The 21,417-nt window shown below is 33.9% G+C and overlaps 1 protein-coding gene across 1 annotated transcript; it reads right to left on the minus strand.

The window, feature by feature from the left end:
* Positions 1 to 13,610: 13,610 nt before the first annotated feature.
* On the minus strand, positions 13,611 to 18,161 carry LOC124419495. The gene is made up of 3 exons (XM_046949243.1): positions 17,136 to 18,161; positions 14,137 to 16,991; positions 13,611 to 13,713 (listed from the first exon to the last, which is right to left on the minus strand). Exons 1-3 carry the CDS (start codon positions 18,054 to 18,056, stop codon positions 13,611 to 13,613), a joined length of 3,879 nt encoding a protein of 1,292 aa, XP_046805199.1. The 5' UTR covers positions 18,057 to 18,161.
* Positions 18,162 to 21,417: the final 3,256 nt, after the last annotated feature.

The raw sequence follows: 21,417 nt of genomic DNA on the forward strand, positions 1-21,417 counted from the left end.
CTTATAAATATTTCAATTTTTTTCTTTCTTTCGCCAATATTCGTTTAATAATAAAATGAATTAAAACAACAAAAGCGAATTTGCTTCAAACACTGTTCATATTCGTATTGAGTTTCGAAACCACATAAAATCAATGCTTATCTTTCAATTATTTGAAAAAATAAAATGAAAATAATGAAAATTGTATTTAATTATTGAAGTCTTTTTTGGGTGAGTAATTAATGGAAATAATTAAGGACTTAAAAGTATCTGGCTATACGGAAGTAAATTCGTAAGATTTAAAAAAAATTTCTACATATATATACGTGACAATATCATAGATCAACTTAATATCCTTATTTGGCGTCTGGCCTTATAAATAGGGCTTTGGTGCTATCTACCTATCTATCTATCTATCTATCTATCTATCTATCCATCTATCTATCTACCTATCTACCTATCTACCTATCTATCTATCTATCTATCTATCTATCTATCTATCTATCTATCTATCTATCTATCTATCTATCTATCTATCTATCTGTCTGTCTGTCTGTCTGTCTGTCTGTCTGTCTGTCTGTCTGTCTGTCTGTCTATCTATCTATCTATCTATCTTCGATTTTCGAAGTCTTTCGAGTGAATTTGTTATATTTGTTTTTGATCTTTCTATCAAATTTATAATTAAGTATTAAATACATTTTAATAATCACTTTCTTCAATTAAAAACATTTTTCAATTAACAGTGGATATTTTGTAAAAGATGTTTCGTACTTACTTCTCAATCATAAAACTATGGGAATTTTCTTTATTTTAGTATTGATAAAAGAAAAAATGATGAAAATAAAATTTCAACATATTTTCTACAAAATTACATTATATATTTGAAAAATTTATACTTTCATGTAATATTTATACAGTTACTTTCTAAATGAGATAATTCCGTTAAAGCCCTATAAACGTTAGTTTTGTTCTTAAAGTATACCATAGTGCAGCGCCAATTGCCAGAGCCCAAGACAACGATTATGTCTTGACACTATGGAAAATCTATTAGAAAGCAATCATATGTAAAGAAATAAGCTTAAATAGGAAGTAGAGTAACAAAAAATATAATAAAACTTTAATTGAAAGGATAAAATTATTTTCAAGTTAACGTCAGCAAAAAAATAAAATAAAATACAGAAAATACTAGAGAAATTACTATTACATCACTAGGCGATGTCACCCAAACACTATATTTAAAAGAGCAACAGAAAAAGTATACAATATTGCTACAGATACCACAACAACAACAACAATGTCAATAATAACAAGTACAAAATTATAGGCAGGCGTAGACGACTTTGTAATAGCATACATCAATGATTTGCATTAGGGGTATATACACCTACATACCTATGTTAATTAGGTACTATAATACTTATGTATGTATAATCAGTAGAGTGCTCCATGCTTGTATGAAGGAAAAAAATTTTATCCTACAGGCCGTCCCCCCACTGGAATTGTTCTATGGGTTAAAAAAGTAAGTCGTGCAAAAAAATTAGATCAATAGGATTACGTTAACTGGTGCCGCAACGGTTCTGAAGTTTAAAGATGCATTTACAAGGGGAAAATATGCAATTTTTTCAGTTTTCACAAAAGTTTTTTCATTAAACAATTTGTTTTGCATTTTATTGTCAAAGAATCGTAATGTACACAGAATTAGCGTTACAAAAAGATAAAAATCACAAAAATTGGTTAAAAAATGTAAAAGTTATTAAAAATTCCCCAGGCCATTATCGTGTCTCAGAGCACTTGAATTTGAAATGTGATAAAAAAATAAACTTATTTTTGAAAATATTCTAATAAAACAATTGTGTTACTTAAAATAGATCTGTAGTTACTTGAATATAAGTTTTTGTCCTTATAGAATAACGTAAACCTGTTCTCAGCTATGGTCAAAAAATTTTGATATTTTTAACGGTCGTTTCAAAATTCAAATTTTGGTTTTTTTTGATACTTTGTTAAACAAATTTCAATATTTTTGGGAAAACTCATAGAGATTTATGGACAACAGATTAGGGAATAAAACAGTAAAAAAAATAGGTCAATACCTCTTATAGTTTGCCTGTACCTGCAATTTGAATTCAGCGGATTTCGAGAAAAAAAACCATTTTTATGTAATATTGTACAAAATTAGCCCTTTTATTATATTGTTGTATATTTTAAATGGAACCTTTTGTAAATTTATTAGTCCACATATTTTTAAATAAAAATCAAGAGTTTCATGCAATATGGACGCCATTAACCCATAAACTTTAAAGGTCAAAGGTCAAATTTTGTAATATTTGCAATTTTTGATGGAAACTAGTCGAAATTGTTTCTATTTTTAGGTAGATTATCACAAAACATAAGAAATTTGCAAAATTCGAAACTTAGTTTTTTTGGAGCACTCTAATGATCAGCCACGTGATCTTTTGTAAATTTTGAACTAAAATTATAGATAAACTATATTATTAGATGGATATCAGATGGATGTTACCAACATCTGCATAAAGAACTAATACCATACCTACTATAGTGGTATAGGGTATAAAAATATATAAACTAAATGTCATTAATTTCGTGGCAAACAATATTGGCAACTTTAAAACACTGAATAGAGAAAGAAACTAAAACGAAGGATGAGAGAAAACCATTACACTACCAATAAGAAAATTCTATTACTTAAAGAGTTCGTTGACTTAGTTTGGAAAAATGAATAGATGGAACATTTTTCGAAATAACAATGATACACAATTTAATAAAAAATAATTCCAAGTTAGAAATTGTTGGGTATCTTATTGCAAATACGGCTAAAAAGGGATTGGTTTAAACTGAATGACACGATTGCTGATGTGATTGATAAGCTATGAGACCAGATTCAGATTCAGCGCTAGGAGGTATATTCCTCCTGTTATATAATCTAAAATATGGCCAAAATCGGGGTTCTTTTAAGCTTTTGCAAGATATCTGATATGATGGATAAGCTCTGAGACCAGATTCGGATTCAGCGTTGCCCAATCCTTAAGCAGACACTGGTATGAATAAAATAGTTACCATCAATCGCATTGAAATTGTTAAATATTTTATGGTTAAAATGTTTCACAATTGTTCAAATATATTATTGAAAACCTTCCAAAATGGCAAAGATAAAATTAGATTGGATTATCATATCATTAAGATATATAGCAAGGGCCGACACTACAGCACATTTTGTGTGCTATTTTACATGGAGTTAAATTTTATGGTTCAAGCATTAAAAGAATAGTTATACGATTTACCCCCAATAACACAATGACAGTTTGACCGTTTTTATACAAAAAAAATATTTTAATCGGCAGAATAACTTTCGATTAAGCGATAACCAGAGGTGGAGTTAACGGGGCTTAGAAATCATACTTCCGCAGTTTATTCCTTAAACATTTCTAATCATTCTTTATAACATCGCATCAGAGTGTTTGGATCTAAGTAGTTTCAAGTGGTTAAGTTGTAATCGCAGTCCTATATGTCAGTCGGGTTACATGCTATCAAACAAACTTTGAACTAGCTCTCCTTTCTCATTGGTTTACCGCATAAGAATTTTGTTGTCCTATTCACTGTTCTATTATTCCATGAGTTTGAATCTCATGGATATCATAGCTTCACAGATTTCTCATCGCACGATTCCAAAACATTTGTGTCTCTGAAATAAAGATAAAGCACTCTTGTTTTACTACAGCCAAAAGCCATAGCTAAGGCCTATTTGGCCATTCTGTATAATTTTTTTGGGATCCTTACACATTTTATGTATAACGATATAGTCTGCATAACAGATTTAACACTTTCAGTCCTTCAACATCAATACCGACTACAATAACAGCAATTTGCAAACGAAGGAAAGTCGGGTCTTAAAGCTGAACTCTTGATTGTCTTTAAGCATAAGACTATTTCTCTAGCCCCGCCTTCTCCATATATCCATTAGAGTCCATGATCAGTTTCGTGATTTATTCTATATCTTACAAATTTAAGCTCATGTCATCAACAAGGGTTTTGGTTAGGAATTTCATAATAATTTTGTTTTATCTTAGTGTCCGATTCCTTCCGATGGGCGAAAGGTTTTGAACTTTCATTGTTACCCTGAGTTTTCTACATTCTACTTTTCCTTAGTAAAACCCACAATTTTTCAATTAGTTTTAAACTTAGTCTTAAATTTAATCGACATCGGAGGTGGATAAAGTTTTTTTCAAAATAAGAATATGCCCCTATTAATAAAACGAATTTCAAAAATATCAAATCTTTTCAGAAAACAATAACCATAGGGTAGAAGGGGGACCATAGCCATTTTTTTTTTGAGGCGGGATAGGATAATAGATAATTGATAAACGAAAACAAGATTCGATAATGCGATAAAATCGATTTTCAAGTTTTTCGCATTGACAAATGTGCCCCTATGGCGAATGATCCCCCTTCTACCCTATTTGAAAGCGCACACACAAAATATAGAATCGTATTTCTTAAAGAAAGAAATGTTCTTTTAACATAACTCATATAAATCTTCTAAACATACGGACATCTCCTCAAGATTTTAATTGTCTTTTGAATAAGCATATAACCCTGCCTCTGCCCATACCCTTCTCCATTGTTTTATAGATAAGTTATTCATTGTATATAAAACATTTAATAGTCTCATTAACTGGTATTTTTGGTGTGAAAATCCTTTAAATTACCATGAGTGTATCAAAACTATAACAAAGTAGTAAACAAACATACATTCATATTCCGTATATGTGTTAGATGTCGGTGGTTGTGTTAATAATTATCACAACAACAAGAAAAAATAGTTTATTTTTGTTTTCCTCCCCCCCTTTTTGAGTGTGGAAAACTAAAAAAGGGATTTATTTTCATTCATTTTGTTTACACTTGAAATACACACGAAGTACTTTAGAATGACATTTCACTATTTTCACACTTAAATATTTGTTGTTCAAGGAGTTACTATTTTGGGGGAGGGAGTTGAAAGTGTTTGTAAGCTGTTAGATTTCTTCCTGCTATCTTTTGATAGTTTTTCTTTCGTTGTATGTTTTTTTTTATTATTTTCATTATTAAATATTTATTTTTTGCATAAATTAACTTGATACTATAAGAAAATTTTGAAACTTATGTTTGTTGTTCCTTTTTTCTGATTATAATTCTATATGAAAATTGCATTAAATTTAAATGCTAAATACTAGCAAGGGGAGTAAATTTTAATAAATTCTAAGATTTGAAGAAATCTTTTTGTATATATTCTATAATATAACTTCTTAATGGCTATTGTTAATTATGCTTGATCACGTTTTATTACTGGATTTTATTGGAGTTTTTTGGTTTTAAATAAATATTTGCCGAAATAAATAGTTTTTAACATCGAAAGAAATTCAAGTTTTTACCATCACATCGGATTTTAAAGATATCGATGTTTGTTATTTGATTGACATGCATTCTGGTAAGTTCAGCAGATGTAACGTATTGAATATTAAAATGCTATTAGAACCTGCCCATAGCAATGAGTCTAATAAACCCATGTTAGATACAATGTATTTCCCCAATAATCTATTCCACTTGGCGACAAGGACTAAACATTCGGAGAAAGAAGGGGAGAAAACCGTTTCCTCTAGGCATACTTGCAAGTCAGCTGCGCCTATTTTGAGATATAAGCGTAACACATTGAAATTAGGTACCAGCCTTTTAAAGAATAAACCTTAAGATAATACTTTGAATAAAACCCAAACCCTATTTGAGTTATTTCATAGGATTTTCGTAGTCCCACCCATCAGCCCATTATTCTATGTTTATAACAAGTATATTCGTACTTTCATTGGTGAGTATTTACTAGATGAATATGGCTCCCTTAAAGTCCAATATTCCAGTAACATATTTTCCGATTTTGTTAATGAGTATTGTAGGTAATGTAGTTATTTCATACATTACTTGGTAAGGAGTTGTCATTGTCAATAACATTAATTATTTTTTTAATAGAATTTGGAGTTAATGTTTCTAACGGGAGTCGATTTTAGAAGTTTTTTCAAGAAATATTGATATTTCCATTTGTGTAGAAACCATTCCAAATATAATTATAAAATTACTTTTTAATGAGACATTGAGCAAAAGAATAGACTAGCAAAAATAAAAAGTAACTGTAAAACCCGTTTTGAATCGGGAAAAGTCGGGTCAAAATCAGATTTGTAAACAGTTAGTTTTTGGTCATCGTCGAACAAAAATATGTAGTTCTTCACACAAAAATAACTACTTACACTTCGACCAATATTACTTACCTACTTACCGGGTAAGTAAAGATTTTGCTGGGATGTTTTTGAATTTATCTTTATCAGAATTATTTTCCAACATCTTGTTGTCGTAAAGTAAAGTCAATGAGGGCTGGAGCATCAAAGTCTATTCAATCGCATATAGGAGAGGTCGAAAGTACTTATGGCGGGCAATGTAATGTCGAAAGCTTTATGTGAACACCTGCCAAGTTGGCCTTATTTTACGGTGGTCTTCTTTAACCAAAGGGTGAGCTTCTGTGACGATTCACCACCGTGTATCTTACTCGAAGGTAGAATTTAACGTATGTATATTGAATTTTCGGTCCAATATTCGTGCACTTTGCTCAAGTACTTGAGCTATCTAATCTTTGACCATTACTATCCCGCTGCTTAACTTCTCAAGTTCTTGAACATCACTTACGTTTACCACTACACACTGAAAAAAAAATTTTCTGAACGTACCTGGACAAGGACACGACTCATTCTTCCAACACACTCATAAGAGAAAAACATATACATTTAACACCAACTCATTTTCACCGCTTAGTCCCACAGTCACTCCTTGAACTTATCAAATTTGGGTTTAAACCAAAGCCACTACGTTGATTCCCAAGGAATTTCAACCAACTAGTCCTTGGGGTAACTGGTCACCTGTTGTACTAGGTTTTGTAATTGTCTTTTTCGACCCCGTGTGAAATCATTCCAAGGAAAGTCACAGGAGTGAATTGAAATCACCAGTTTATAATCCCGGCAGACTAGAGGAACTGGTAGCACATTTTTCCCAGAGATTAAAATATCACCAACATGGGGTCTTTTAGCAAGGTAACATGTCCCCGGCGAAGGAGAGTAAAGTATAAAACAACTTTGATTCACTGTAGCACCATCGCAATTCCACTTTACAGTTCTATCGATACTAAAATAAAATGAATTAAAACGGAAAACACTTTATAGGGCAAACATTCGATTATGTTTTTCTTTGGTCGGACCACATGTCAAATTATTACAAAGAAAGTCCCAGGAGTGAATTTACATCACTTTTTTATAGTCCCGACAGACTAGAGGCACTAGTAGCACCTCTTTTCCCCGAGATTTCAATCACACAAAGATGGGATGTTTTATCAAGGTAACATGCCCCTGGCGGAAAACAGTAGAGTATAAAACAACTTTGATTCACTGTAGCACCGTCGCAATTCCACTTTACAGTTCTATCGATTTTACAATGAAATGAATTGAAACGCGAATACTTTATAGCGCATACTTTTGATTATGTGGTTCTCTATTTCGGTCACAAGTCATATCATGCCATGAAAAGTCCGAGGAGTGAATTGACATCACCAGTTTTTAATCCCGGCAGACTGGAGGTAATGGCAGCACTTCTTTTCCCTGGGATTGCAATAACATGGAGTCTTACATTAATATAACAAGCACCCGGAGGGGACAGGAATGTCGAGAGTTTTAACGTGAGCACCTGCCTTGACGGCCTTATCTCACGGTGGTCTTTTTCAACCACTGGGTAAACTTGAAAACGGTCTACCATCGCCCCTTGCTTCTTCAATGAAGAACGCCGGTGGCAATTTTTGTACATTGGTTTTGACCGGCCCATGCACAAGTACTTTGCTGGAGTACTCGAGCTATCTAATCTCTTGACTATTAGATGACCTCTGTTGATTCGGCAACAGCACCTAGAGACGTAACCGGTAGACCGAAGTACGATCAATAATAAGCCGTAGACTTTGTTCTTACTTACAGGGACACACTGTGTCTGATATGAACAGAGTAAACCCTGAACATATCTGGACAAGGAAGGAAAATTCAATGGTATCAAATGTATATGATACCTTTCATCCATCATCACTCAACCCAACACACATCTCATTCATACGACACATTCATAAGAGAAATACATACGACACATTCATTAGGTAGACGGGTGGGGTAAGGCCCGCCGATATACAATTAATACCAACTCCTTTCTTAGTCCCACAGTCGCTCGACTGCGGGATGTCTGTTGTTCTCGGCAACAGCACCGAACTTATCCCGAAATATTTACTATTATCATGCATCAGTCTTTTAACCGCAACTTACTCTCCCCGCGAATTTAGGTTTAAACCACAGCCACTACGTGGATCCTAAAGAAACCTCAACCAACTGACCAGTCAGGATTCCAGATTCCGCGGTGCACTGGTTGGACCTCTGGCAATCTATGCAAGGACTAAGCCAAACAGTAGACTGTAACCAATTTTTCAATCCCGGTCAGATTGGAGGTATTGGCCACCTTTTTATTCCCCGGGCTTGCAATAACACCAAGGCGGAGGACTCGCCAAGGTAACATGCCCGCGGGGGGAGCCGAAGGGGGCAGTAGAGAATAAAACTCCTTTGTATAAAACACCGTCGTAATATTACTTTAGAGTTCTATCGATATTACAATAGAATAAATTCAATCGCGAAGCTCATTACTGGACAAACTTTTAAACAATAAAAAGTTTATGATGGAAATATTGGATATTAGAACTACAGTCCTATACTAAATAAGAATTAAAATTTGGGACAGGCTAGCAACAAGATAATCTAAGCATTAGGTTCTTTTTTTACCACTTTAACCATATGAATAATTCTAAATACGGAAATCTAATCTAAACCATTCTTAATATATAGAAAAGTCTACCTATTGTATTAAAAGATTAGCTATTTTTTATTAATATGAAAAGCGCATAAAAACTACTTTACTTACATATAAAACATATAAATTTTGATATGCTTACATATGTCTACATTACACTGGTCGCCATTAAAAATCATACACAAGAAAAATGTCTCAAAAGTTAAGTAAATATTATGTTGCTCTATTTATTATTATTTTTATTGAATTCTAATGCATAACGAATGTCAAACATAAAATTCAATCGACGACACAGACGAAACGTAAGTATTATAAAGGGGTTAAATATAAATAAACTCCTTAAAAGTCCTATACAAGTAGAGTAGATTTTCAATGTAATGTCATTTTAATGTTAATACACAAAAGTGCAAAAGCTTATTATTTGATCATATAAGTCACTCATACATACATAGATATAAAAAATACATATCAGTTTTATATTAGAAATGATTTTGATATGAAAAAGTCATACAAATATTGTTATGACATTTATTTGTGTCTTTATGACAGCAGTAAGATAAAGGGTGATGTACCTAAGGTAAACTAGGCTGATGGGGGAGGATTTTGTTGAACGTACAAATTTTAAAAGCAATTGATTTGTGCCAAGAAGTCAAACCGTAAAAATCCTTTTTAGCATAAAAGAAATGTCACGCGAAATAAATAGTCAGAGTGTAATACATGTATACAGTGGGAGTGAAGTATATAATAGCGGTTTATATATAAACAATTAAGAGTTCTATATTCGGCTGTGCCGAATCTTATATCTCTTTTACATAACTTACTTCTGGCTAAACATGCTTAATTTCATGTTTCTAGATTCAATACTTAATTTCATGTTTCTAAGTTCAATATTACACAAAATTCAAAAGGTACCTCTAGGTTCAATACTATAGAAATTTCAAAAAGTACCTAATCGGGGCTCTATATTCTTAATTTAATGTTTCTAAGTTCATTATTATAGAAAACTCAAACAGTACCATTTGAAAAACGAAAAAGTTCCCTTTTATGGATTCTCACCTAAATCAGACTGTTCATACTTTATTTCATATTTTTAGATTCAATATTATAGAAAATTCAAAAAGTGCCTTTTGAAAAACGAAAAAGTACCAAAAAGTTTCCTTTTATTGCTTCTATCTTAAGCCAGGCTCAACATACTTAATTTCATGTTTCTAGCTGCCGTATGTATTTATGTATTTTATTTTTTGATAAAATTTTTAGAGGTTGTCTCGGATTTTTGCTCATATCTCCATTGTTTATGGACCGATTTTGCTGAAATTATTGAAGATTCGGGTCTCGCCGATATCTGGGGCATACTAAAAACTAGTTTCAATAAACATACAGACAGACAGATGGACATAGTTTCGGAAAATTATTAAAAAAATTACAAGCGGAATGACAAACTTACGTCACATTCCCCCGGAGGCATGTTACCTTGGTGAAGCCTACACCTTGGTGTTATTGCAATACCGGGGAATAAAAGGGTGGCCAATACCTATAGTCTTACCGGGACTAAAAAATTGGTTACAGTCTACTGCCTGGCTTAGTCTTTGCATAGATTGAAAAGATGTCAAACTGATTGAGATTGAGAAGATGTCTGGCCAGTTGCCCGCAGGACTAATGTCCTGGCTGGTCAGTTGGTTGAGGTTCCTTCGGGATCCACGTAGTGGCTGTGGTTTAAACCCAAATTCGCGGGGAGAGTAAGTAGCGGTTAAAATACTGATGCTTGATAAAGTCAATATTTCGGGATAAGTTCGGTGCTGTTGCCGAATGCAACAGATACCACTCAGAGGAGTGGCTGTGGGACTAAGCGTTGGAAATGAGTTGGTATTAATTGTATATGGTACGGGATGAATGTGGGGTACGGTGTCGTATGAATGAGATGTGTGCTGGGTTGAATGATGATGGATGAAAGGTATCTTATACATTTGATACCATTGAATTTTCCTTCCTTGTCAAGATATGTTCAGAGTATACTCTGTTCATAACAGAATTACCACAGTGTGTCCCTGTGACTAAGAACAATGTCTTCAGCTTATTGATGGATCGTACTTCGGTCCACCGGTTACGTCTGTTGGTACTGTTGCGAATCAACAGAGGCCATCCAATGATCAGATATTAGATAGCTCGAGTACTCCAACAACCGGTCAAAGCCAATGTACAAGCTGAGTTCTTCTTTGAAGAATAAAGGGCCGATGGTAGACCGTCCTCAACTCTAAACAGTGGAGATAAGGCCGTCAAGGCAGGTGCTCTCGACATTCAAACATACAAACGGACAGACAGACAGACTGTCGATAGTTTTAACGTGAGCACCTGCCGTGTCGGCCTTATCTCACGGTGGTCTTTTTCACCCACAGGGTAGACTTGAGAACGGTCTACCATCGCCCCTTTGTCTTCAATGAAGACGCAGGTGGCAATTTTTGCACATTGGCTATGACCGGTACCATGCGCAAGTACTTTGCTGGAGTACTCGAGCTATCTAATCTCTTGCCAAAGTAATGACGTTGTAAAACAACCACACTACTATGGCTCTGTTGATTCGGCAACAGCACCTAGAGACGTAACCGGTGGACCGAAGCACGATCCATCAATAAGCCGTAGACATCGTTCTTACTCACAGTGACACGCTGTGTCTGATATGAACAGAGTAAACTCTGAACACATCTGGACAAGGAAGGAAAATTAATCGGTATCTCTTGTATATGATATCTTTCATTCATCATCATTCAACCCAGTACACATCTCATTTATTCGATACATTCATAGAGAAAAACATACGACATACTCATTTAGGTATACGGGTGGGGTAAGGCCCGTATACCTCTACATTCATTCTATATCATATACAATTGACACCAACTCATTTCCAACGCTTAGTCCCACAGTCACTCCTCTGTGGCAATCTATGCAAGGACTAAGACAAGCAGTAGACTGAGACAACCAATTTTTCAGTCCCGGTCAGACTGGAGGTATTGGGCCCTCTTTATACCCCGGGATTGCAATAACACCAAAGCGGAGGTCTTCGCCAAGGTAACATGCCCCTCGGGGGGGGGGGGGAAGACAGACAGTTCAATTTTATATCATTAAGTATACTTATGTTGGTTTCATTTCATATACGAAAAATAATAATTTTAATCATTTTCCCATTTTTGCCCACCGTTCAATATGTCAAATATGAATTTTGAACATATTCATAGATTTGTACGTACGTATATGAAGATAACAAACACATAATCCTTTTATGTCAAATGTTTGGCAATAATGATAATACCAAAGCTGATGATGGCAACGATGATGATGATGATGATGCTGCTATTGAGATAACACCCATAGGAGTTACACCACATAAGTAAACGTAATTTTTATTATTGATACCCATTTATTTGTGCAAAAAAAAAGCGAAAATAAATATTGAAATAAAAAAGGGGGTTTCCTTTTATTTTCTGCTTAAAAAGAATTGTATACAAATATTTAAATCGGTTGTTTTTTGTTTGTTTTGCAAAAAAACATGTATATGCTTGATATGCCGAGTCAATGTTTATTTGTTTCACTCTTTGTTTACATACGATATTTTGACACTTGCACCCACAGTTATTTACTTTCAAGCATAAAAAGCCGAACACCCCTTATGAGGGGACATTGATATTGATTTTTTTTTTTACAATGACAAATATTATTCAACAACAATCGCATTAAAATCTATCAAGAGTTTAAAGGAAAAAGTACTTCTTAAGTAGCTTGTTATTTGTCTTTTGAAAGAATAGAATGAAATGTGTTGTCCTTGAGGTTAGCAGAAAGCAGGTATGTGCTTTTGATTTGCTATTAGGTTGATAGGAGGATGAAGGCCACTTTTGGGCCTGTTGTGCGCTCCTTATGACGAAAAAAGGAAACTGAATCAATTATTTTTCAGAGTTCAAAAACTCAGTTTCCGAACGTTATTCCTAAGAATATTGCAATCAGTGTTAGTCAGGAATGTTATTTCCGGAATAACATCAATTCCAAGATACTTGGATCTAACTTTAACGAAAGCTTGGCAGTGGCAAAGAAAGTGCTCCAAAGTTTTACTGTCCTCTTCACATGCTTTACATACTTCTGAATCTGCACGTCCAATTTTGCATAGATGTGCTTGTAATCCTGTGTTTCCACTCAGAACTCGTACCATCATACTAACTACAGACTTGCTTGCTATTAAGGAGATTTTTCGTCTTGCTCCCATCAGGGTCACCCCATAGGATCTTCGTTGTTTTACCCACTGTTTCATTATTCCAAGAGGCCATATGGAATTCTCTCACCTGACAAGATACCTGGATCTAACTTCGACGAATGCTTGGCAGTGGCAAAGAAAGTGCTCCAGAGTTTTACTGTCCTCTTCACATGCTTTACATACTTCTGAATCTGCACGTCCAATTTTGCATAGATGTGCTCGTAATCCTGTGTGTCCACTCAGAATACGTACCATCATACTAACTGTATGAACGTACTGTTCGAATGAATGTTTGTAAGACATTAAGAGTTTATTTAAAATCAATGATCTTAAGAGCTAAATACAAAAATCTTAAAACTAACTAGAACTATGATAAGACATCTTGTGCACATGTGTACTTTCAGTCTTATCAGTGTAATGTTTCTATCTTAGCATGGGGTAATAACTGCATCAGTGATATAAATATATTTCATGCCTCATTATTAACTCTAACATATGGTTTATGCGTCACATAAACAACAGAATTAATGTGCATCTTAGAACTAAAGTTCTTATCACTGCTACGGCTTGTCCTAAAAACAAAGCGATAATACATATTTATTTGTAGTACAAACAAACGTATATAATATTTTTTATGACCTAACCCATGCACTTGAACTTATAATTTATGATCTTTCTTATTTTACTTAAACAAAATTAAACATAAATAAATGCGTGTTCAATTCTGAACATTCTGCCGGGCCCGCAATGGCAATGGTGTAGAAAAATCTATCTTAACTACTTCTTTTTGTTTACAACATTTGTTCTTGAGAACTAGACCAATAAATATAAATATAATTATAATAATTAAAATTAGAGATGTGTGTCCAGATAACATGTGAAAATGAAGCCGTTTTAGATCGATTTTGGTATCCTTTATATTAAGCACTTCCTTCATTAGATGGTTGATATCTTTGGCGTTATTTATAATTGTAACATCAAACGGTTTTACCAACTTAGCTTCTATTTTGTCTGGATCTACACCCCATGTTGATACCTGAATATCTGAATTTACTTTAGATTCGAAGTGTCGAGAAGCTGACAGAGTTATTCCTTCATAAGTTGCTGTACATTCTTCTGCTAGTTTTAGTACACCTTTTGTTGGTAAATTAACCCAGCTTCGATTATTTGGACCACAATCTACTGTTAATACTAGATTGTCGAATACTGTAAATATCCACTGATTTTCTGTAGAAAGCTGCTTCCACACACTTTTCCTTGGGACAGCTTCAAATTCACATTCAGCATGCCGGGATTGTTTTAGCGCTGATACTTCACAAGACCGCTCTATGGCTGGCTTCCAGGGTATATTTCCAATACAGTTGTACTGACCTTGAAGACTCTTCTCACACATATTTAATTTTGATTGTGACATTAGGAAGTACATATTAGTTGCGAAGTTATACACTATGAACTCATCCTTTACTCTTGGCATAACGGCGCTATTGTTAACTTCCACAGGAAGTGTAATTATTTCGTATACCTCAGAATTATGTTTCTGTATTAAAGGTATTTCTATCTGAACCACTAGTCGATCATCAATTATAGTACCCTTCGCCTTCATTCCATGATATACTTCTTTTAGTTCAGTACTAGTTGCCTTTCCAGGAAGAACTAAATTATTTGGCAACACGTTTTCTATGTGTAATAGTTCTTTTTGTAGTTGGGATGGTGTAAGAAGGTCAGTATTTATATGACCGTGATTGATATCAATCAGCATATGATTTATTACAGAAGATTGTATCTTCTGACACTCATCAATCATTAAATTTAATTGGGTGGTCAATACGGAAAACAGCAATGTTAAACGCTCTTCACTCGTTTCATTTTTCGTTTGATCGTAGAATAACTTTAATTGGCCGTACATTTGTTTAAAGTTGTTATTGACATCTTCTGTTGTCTTTTTCAACACATTTACTGTCGAATCAATAACGGAAGTTTGTTGTTTTATTAATTTATTTAAGTCATCTTGGTTACTGAAAATGTTTTTCATGTTTTCCTCCATCTGCTTTCGATCGTCTGCGTCCATCATTCCAAAGAGAATATGATAAATAGATCCTACGAACTCAAAGGGTGCTCTTTTCTTGCGGCTTTTATTTATTAGAAGTTCGTTATTTTGATCAAGTAACTTATATCTCCTTTCCATCACTGACATCACCATTTCACAGGAGTCCTTAAATAAATTTAATTTCGGACATTCTTCTCTTACTTTCCCCATCAGTTTACCAATCCTCTCCAGTTCTTGGTAATACAAGGATAAATCATAGTAAACTACTAGATTCCACTTCGAATTTATGGCGTTTAGTTGTCCAACCTTATCCAGATACAGTGCTGTATTTGCTGAAAGGTTGCTTATCGAGACTACGTTGTTCATGTTAATTGGTAGTGCTTTGACTGGGTTCATTATCATCAACATCATCAATATAAATTGTAACCAACATAGTTTTTTCTTTTCTGGCTTCGTCGTTGTTACACAGCTCATTGCTGGTGCTGAATTCTCTTCTTCTGTATCCGTAGATACTAATGGACACAATTTGCTAATAGGTCTTTTCAGCGAGCTATTTGCTAGTTTCAATGTTGCAACTCTTACTTTGCCATCTTTGCCGCTATGTACTTCTGTAATTCTCGCTAGCGGCCAACTTGCTGGATGAGTATTTTCATCCTTGATTAGTACTACTGTACCTTCTTTTAAATTCTCTGACGGAAACTTCCATTTGTTCCTTTGCTGTAGCGTAGTCAAATACTCCTGTTTCCATCTGACCCAAAAGTCTTTTCTTAGTTTCTGAATTAGTTTCCATCTATTTAGCGAATTAATATTTGCTTCTTCAACTAGTTCGGCACAGGCATTCAGGGGACGTCCTATTAAAAAGTGTCCCGGAGTTAAAGCATCAAATTGACCTGGCTCATCATTGTTTAGAGCTACTAGAGGTCTGGAATTCAATACTGCTTCAATTTGAATTAAGAGAGTACTCATTTCCTCATATGTAAGTTTGGCTTCACCGATTGTCCTTTTTAAATGATATTTTACTGATTTGACGCCAGCTTCCCAAATACCTCCAAAGTGAGGAGCTGCCGGGGGAATAAAATGCCACTGAATTTTCTGCATCGCCAATATAGGAATAATCGACTCATTATTCCGAACAACAGCTTTAAAATCTTTATCTAATTTTTTATTTGCGCCAACAAAGTTCGTTCCATTATCTGAATAAATATCCGAACTAACACCTCTCCTTCCAAAAAATCTCTTTAATGCTGCTAAGAATGCTACTGACGTCAGATCGCTAACTGCTTCTAGATGGATCGCTTTTGTCGTCATGCACACAAACACAGCTATATATCCTTTATAGGATTTTTGCCCTCTGCCTTTCGAAAATTTCATTTGAATAGGGCCAGCATAGTCTATACCAACATGTTGAAATGGAGCTGATATCGTTACGCGTGATTTTGGAAGATTGCCCATTAGTTGCTTCGCCTGATCTTGGCTATACCGAATACATCTAGGACATCTTCGTAAACATTTCTTTATTGAATTTTTCATATCTAAGATCCAAAACCTACGCCTTAGTGCTGCTTCAACTATTCGGTTACCACCATGTAATGTTGAAATATGCGCCTTTTCTATCAACAACGATGTCAAATGGGACTTTCGCAATATTATAGGATGTTGTTGATTATATGGTAAATTTGAATTCTGCAATCTACCACCGACACGAATTATTCCATTCTTGTCTATAAAGGGAAATAAACTCGCTATTCTGCTGCATCTATTTACTACGCCAAATTTCTTTAATGCTGTCATCTCCTCTTGCAATTGTATTTCTTGATGACATCGTATAATTAATTCTTCAGCTTCTCCTAGTTCATTCACCGAAAGATATTGAGTGGCGTAAGATTTTTTGTGCAACTTATTTTTAAACCTTATAATAAATGCCACCACTCTTTTCTCTTCTTGCATTGTGGAAATTTTTATTAGTATTTCCTTTAATGCTTCTCCATATAGCTTGTCAATCAACTCCAGCTCTTCATCAATATCATCTTTTACGGAGTGATTGACCACTAATTCACGGTGGATTTGTTTTATATCCACCATGATTTTTTCCCAAGAGCTTTTTTTGTGCTCAAGTATTAGAATGTTTTCTGCTTCAATGTCAGATAAACATTCTTCTAATTTTTGAATTTCTCTACGAAATTGAATAAGCAAGTTGGACGTCACTTCCTCATCTTTTCTTATGCCGGCTTCATCATGGGTTTTTACCTTCTCTTCTTTGTAAGTATTATCTTCCTCTCCTGGAGCATTCTCTGGCTCTCTTGGAATATTCTCTGGCTCTCTTGGAGCATTCTCTGGCTCTCTTGGAGCATTCTCTGGCTCTCTTGGAGCATTCTCTAGCTCTCTTGGAGCTCTTTCTAACTCTTTTTTAGAGTTTTCCGCAAGGTTGGGTTTTAACTGATGCAACAATTCTTGCATCATAAATCTCACCTGCTCCATCACCTCATCTTTTATAGAAATCCTAATTGATTCTAATGATTTCTGATGGCTGGATTCCATTTGGCTTTCTTCTAAGTTTTCTGCTTTTTTGGGCGCCAATATAGCTTCTGCAGAAGTTTGGCCATACTTCTGCATCGCAGTTCTGCACAGTTTAATAAGATCAATGCCATTTTGGAAGAACTTATTTTTAAAATAGTCCTCTGATGTCTCTCCAAGCTTATTGAGAACAGTGTCGTTCTCATAAAATTGTCTTTCTAAGCTATCGATACGGTTTTGATATTGTGCAATTGATGCACTACGTATCTCTGTGCGTTCAATCTTCGCCAAAATTGCAGTCAACTGATCTGTGATCTGCTTTTGAGATTCGTATAAATTTTGTCTCTGAGCCATTTTTAATGTTTTTTATTATTTTTTTTTTTTTTTTATTTATTTAAGTCGACTTTTTCTTTTTAAATTTTTATTTATATTTTTTATTGTATATATATTCTTTAATTTTTTGCGCTGGTTTTTTTTTTTTATCGAAGGACCATGTGTGCATCTTAGAACTAAAGTTCTTATCACTGCTACGGCTTGTCCTAAAAACAAAGCGATAATACATATTTATTTGTAGTACAAACAAACGTATATAATATTTTTTATGACCTAACCCATGCACTTGAACTTATAATTTATGATCTTTCTTATTTTACTTAAACAAAATTAAACATAAATAAATGCGTGTTCAATTCTGAACACTAACTATAGACTTGCTTTTGAGGAGATTTTTCGTCTTGCTCTCATCAGGGTCACCCCATAGGATCTTCGTGTTTCCACCAACTGTTTCATTATTCCAGGAGGACTTATGGGATTCTCTCACCCATATTTTTAGTTCATCTTTTGTTGTGTCAAATGGTTTTGCGTTTGTCTGGTTAACTGCCTCGAGCTCCCTTCCCTTTAAAGCTATTACATTCGCCCTTTCGTTACCGACGACTATCGAGTGGGCTGATACCCATACTATGTAAACCTTTCCTCTCGGAGCGTATTCAGTTAAAGCTTTCTTACAATCCAATACGGTCTTAGATTTAGTTCTATCACCTAATATCGCCCTAATTGCCTTCTAGCTGTCGGTAAATACATTAAGCTCTGTGGGCACCATATTTATTCTAATCCAATTTACGCATTCCATTATTGCTCGTACTTCTGCCTGGAAGCTTGTGTTATGATTTGGTAAATGGTGGAATATTTCTCTTTCTAGGTCTTCAATATTGAACCCCCGCCCCACTTTATCCCCCAATTGAAAGAAATCCGTGTAACAACAGATTCCTAGAGGTATTTGCTGTAATGTTCCGCCAGGACATTCTATCTGGGATCAGCGTTTCAAAGTTTCCGACATATTCTCGTATACGATTTGCTATTACAACCCTGACTTTATTGGATCTATAATTTTAGATAAAATTGAAATATTCGAAAACGTTCTATTACAAAGTGTCCAAAATGTGTATACTTGTTAAAAGGGTTCTATAGTTGAAACGAAAAGTCGACTTTTCGACTTTTTGCATTTTATGAAAAGTCGACTTTTTGCATTTTATGAAAAGTCGATTTTTCGGCTTTTTTCATTTAATTAAAAGTCGATTTTTCGACTTTTAATATTTTATAAGTAGTCGACTTTTCGACTTTCTGACTTTTTTCGACTTTTCGACATTTTCCGACTTTTCGACATTTTCCGACTTTTCGACTTTTTTCTACTTTTTCCGACTTTTCGACTTATCGACTTTTGTCAACTTTTTCCGATTTTTTTCGACTATTTTCGACATTTAGATTTTTTCGACTTTTTAAATATTTTCGACTTCTTTCGATTTTTTCCGACTATTTTTTGACTTTTTTTCGAGTTTTTTCCGACTATTTTAAAGTTTTTGACTTCTTTCCACTTTTTTTTTAAATTTTCAACTATTTTTGACTTGTTTCTCCAATTTTCGACTTTTCGGCTTTTACCGACTTTTTTCGACTTTTTCCGACTTTTTGACTTTTCGACTTTTATTTACAAAGTCGACTTTTAGACTTTTTTCATAGACGATAGTCGAGTAATCGACTTTTTTGGAACAAAATAGTCGACTTCGACTTTTTTCGACAAAAAGTCGATTGTTCGATTATTCGAAAATCGATTTATAGAACCCTAATTGTTGAATGGTACAATAAAAACCAACTTTTTTTCGTTAAAAATTTAGCAAAAAATATATAAATTAAAACATATTACCCATCAATTTTATTGTTTATTTATGTTTTTCTTAACTCCCATTAATTTCCGTGGTCAATTGCCTGTGGTAATTTTTATGGTTGCTTTTGCTCTCTCTCTCCGTATATCCATTTCCGTTTGACTTTGTGTTAAACACAACATTTTCGTCCTTTATCTTAAACTCAACAGCCTTTACAACAAAGTAACGTATTTTTTTCTAAAAAAAAGAACGTCTCACACACATAAATATGTAATATAGGACAATGGACTAAAAAAATCCAACAAAAAATTTTTATCAAAGTTATTAATATTTAGTTTAAAAGTCCATAATGGTCCGAATTCAGGAGTAAGGTAAAGTAATTTACATTTTATAAATTGTTAAATCTTAAATTTCAAAACAATATAGCAAGATTCTAGAACTTCTCATTATTTGAAAAAAAAAACAGCTGTACGATTCATGTAATTGGTTTGAAGGCACAGTTAGTCTCTACGTGCCGTTATGTAATGAATTAGCAGATTCGTTTTTAGCTTATGAAAACCTGTGTAAGTCTTTAGTTTGGCCGTAACGTTGAAGTTGCGGATGTACCTGTTGAAAATAGAATTCAATCCGAAACGTTAAGTGACAACTTATTTTGAAATCTTATGTGCCAATAGTCTGAAAAGTAGTGTTCTCATAAAGTTCAACAAAGTTCAATGCTAAAAATCCATAAGGAACTGTTCTGTAAATATAAATCTATTAAAAATCATTTACACCACCCAAAAAAGTCTCAACCATTTGGCTACCCTTGATGAGACTACGCAACAATTCATCAAATATGATCCGCCAAAATTTTGTCTAGAAGAGTGCGGTTGGAATCGCCTAAACGCAATATATAAAAAACCATCACACATTGAGTGAATATGATTTGTCAAAATTTCGTCTAGAAAAATACGGATGGAAACGTCTAAACACACCGGAGAACTTTTGTTTTTGCGTGAGAGAGAAGGAAATATCATTCATCTCTCGCGGTACGGAGTTTCTCGTACTCGGAACGTGTTTTGTTATTCTTCTCCTACGTACAAAAACAAATAGTTTCTGAAACAAATGTTTCTATGTGTGGACATTAAGGAAACTTCAAAAGAGAATTAAGAAAAATTTTCCTAGCGAGGACCAGGTCTTATTCATCTCATTCATACCAAAAACAAATCAATGCAATTGGCACGTAGTTTCTGAAACTAGATCAGGGTTGTATTTTTATGTTAAAACATATAAAAACTAGGGTTCTATAGTTGAAACTAAAAGTCGACTTTTCGACTTTTTTCATTTAGTTAAAAGTCGACTTTTTGCATTTTATGAAAAGTTCATTTTTCGACTTTTTTCATTTAATTAAAAGTCGACTTTTAGACTTTTCGATTAGAAGTATTTTATAAATAGTCGACTTTTCTACTTATTTCGACTTTACGATTTTTTTGATTTTTTTTGACTATTTCGACTTCTTTCAACTTTTTCCCGATTTTTTTTTACTTTTTTCGAGTTTCTCCGACTATTTTAGAGTTTTT

This window comes from Lucilia cuprina, chromosome 2, assembly GCF_022045245.1.
Source record: "Lucilia cuprina isolate Lc7/37 chromosome 2, ASM2204524v1, whole genome shotgun sequence".
Classification (NCBI taxonomy): domain Eukaryota; kingdom Metazoa; phylum Arthropoda; class Insecta; order Diptera; family Calliphoridae; genus Lucilia; species Lucilia cuprina.

What these genes read in the sequence shown, in the direction of transcription:
- LOC124419495 (XM_046949243.1), bottom strand. Translation starts at nt 18,056, where the DNA reads ATGGCTCAGAGACAAAATTTATACGAATCTCAAAAGCAGATCACAGAT. An exon ending in TACTAATAAAAATTTCCACA is followed by an intron (nt 16,992 to 17,135) that starts ATGCAAGAAGAG and finishes CAAGAAATACAA; the next exon opens with TTGCAAGAGGAGATGACAGC. An exon ending in CCAGACAAAATAGAAGCTAA is followed by an intron (nt 13,714 to 14,136) that starts GTTGGTAAAACC and finishes CTTTGTTTTTAG; the next exon opens with GACAAGCCGTAGCAGTGATA.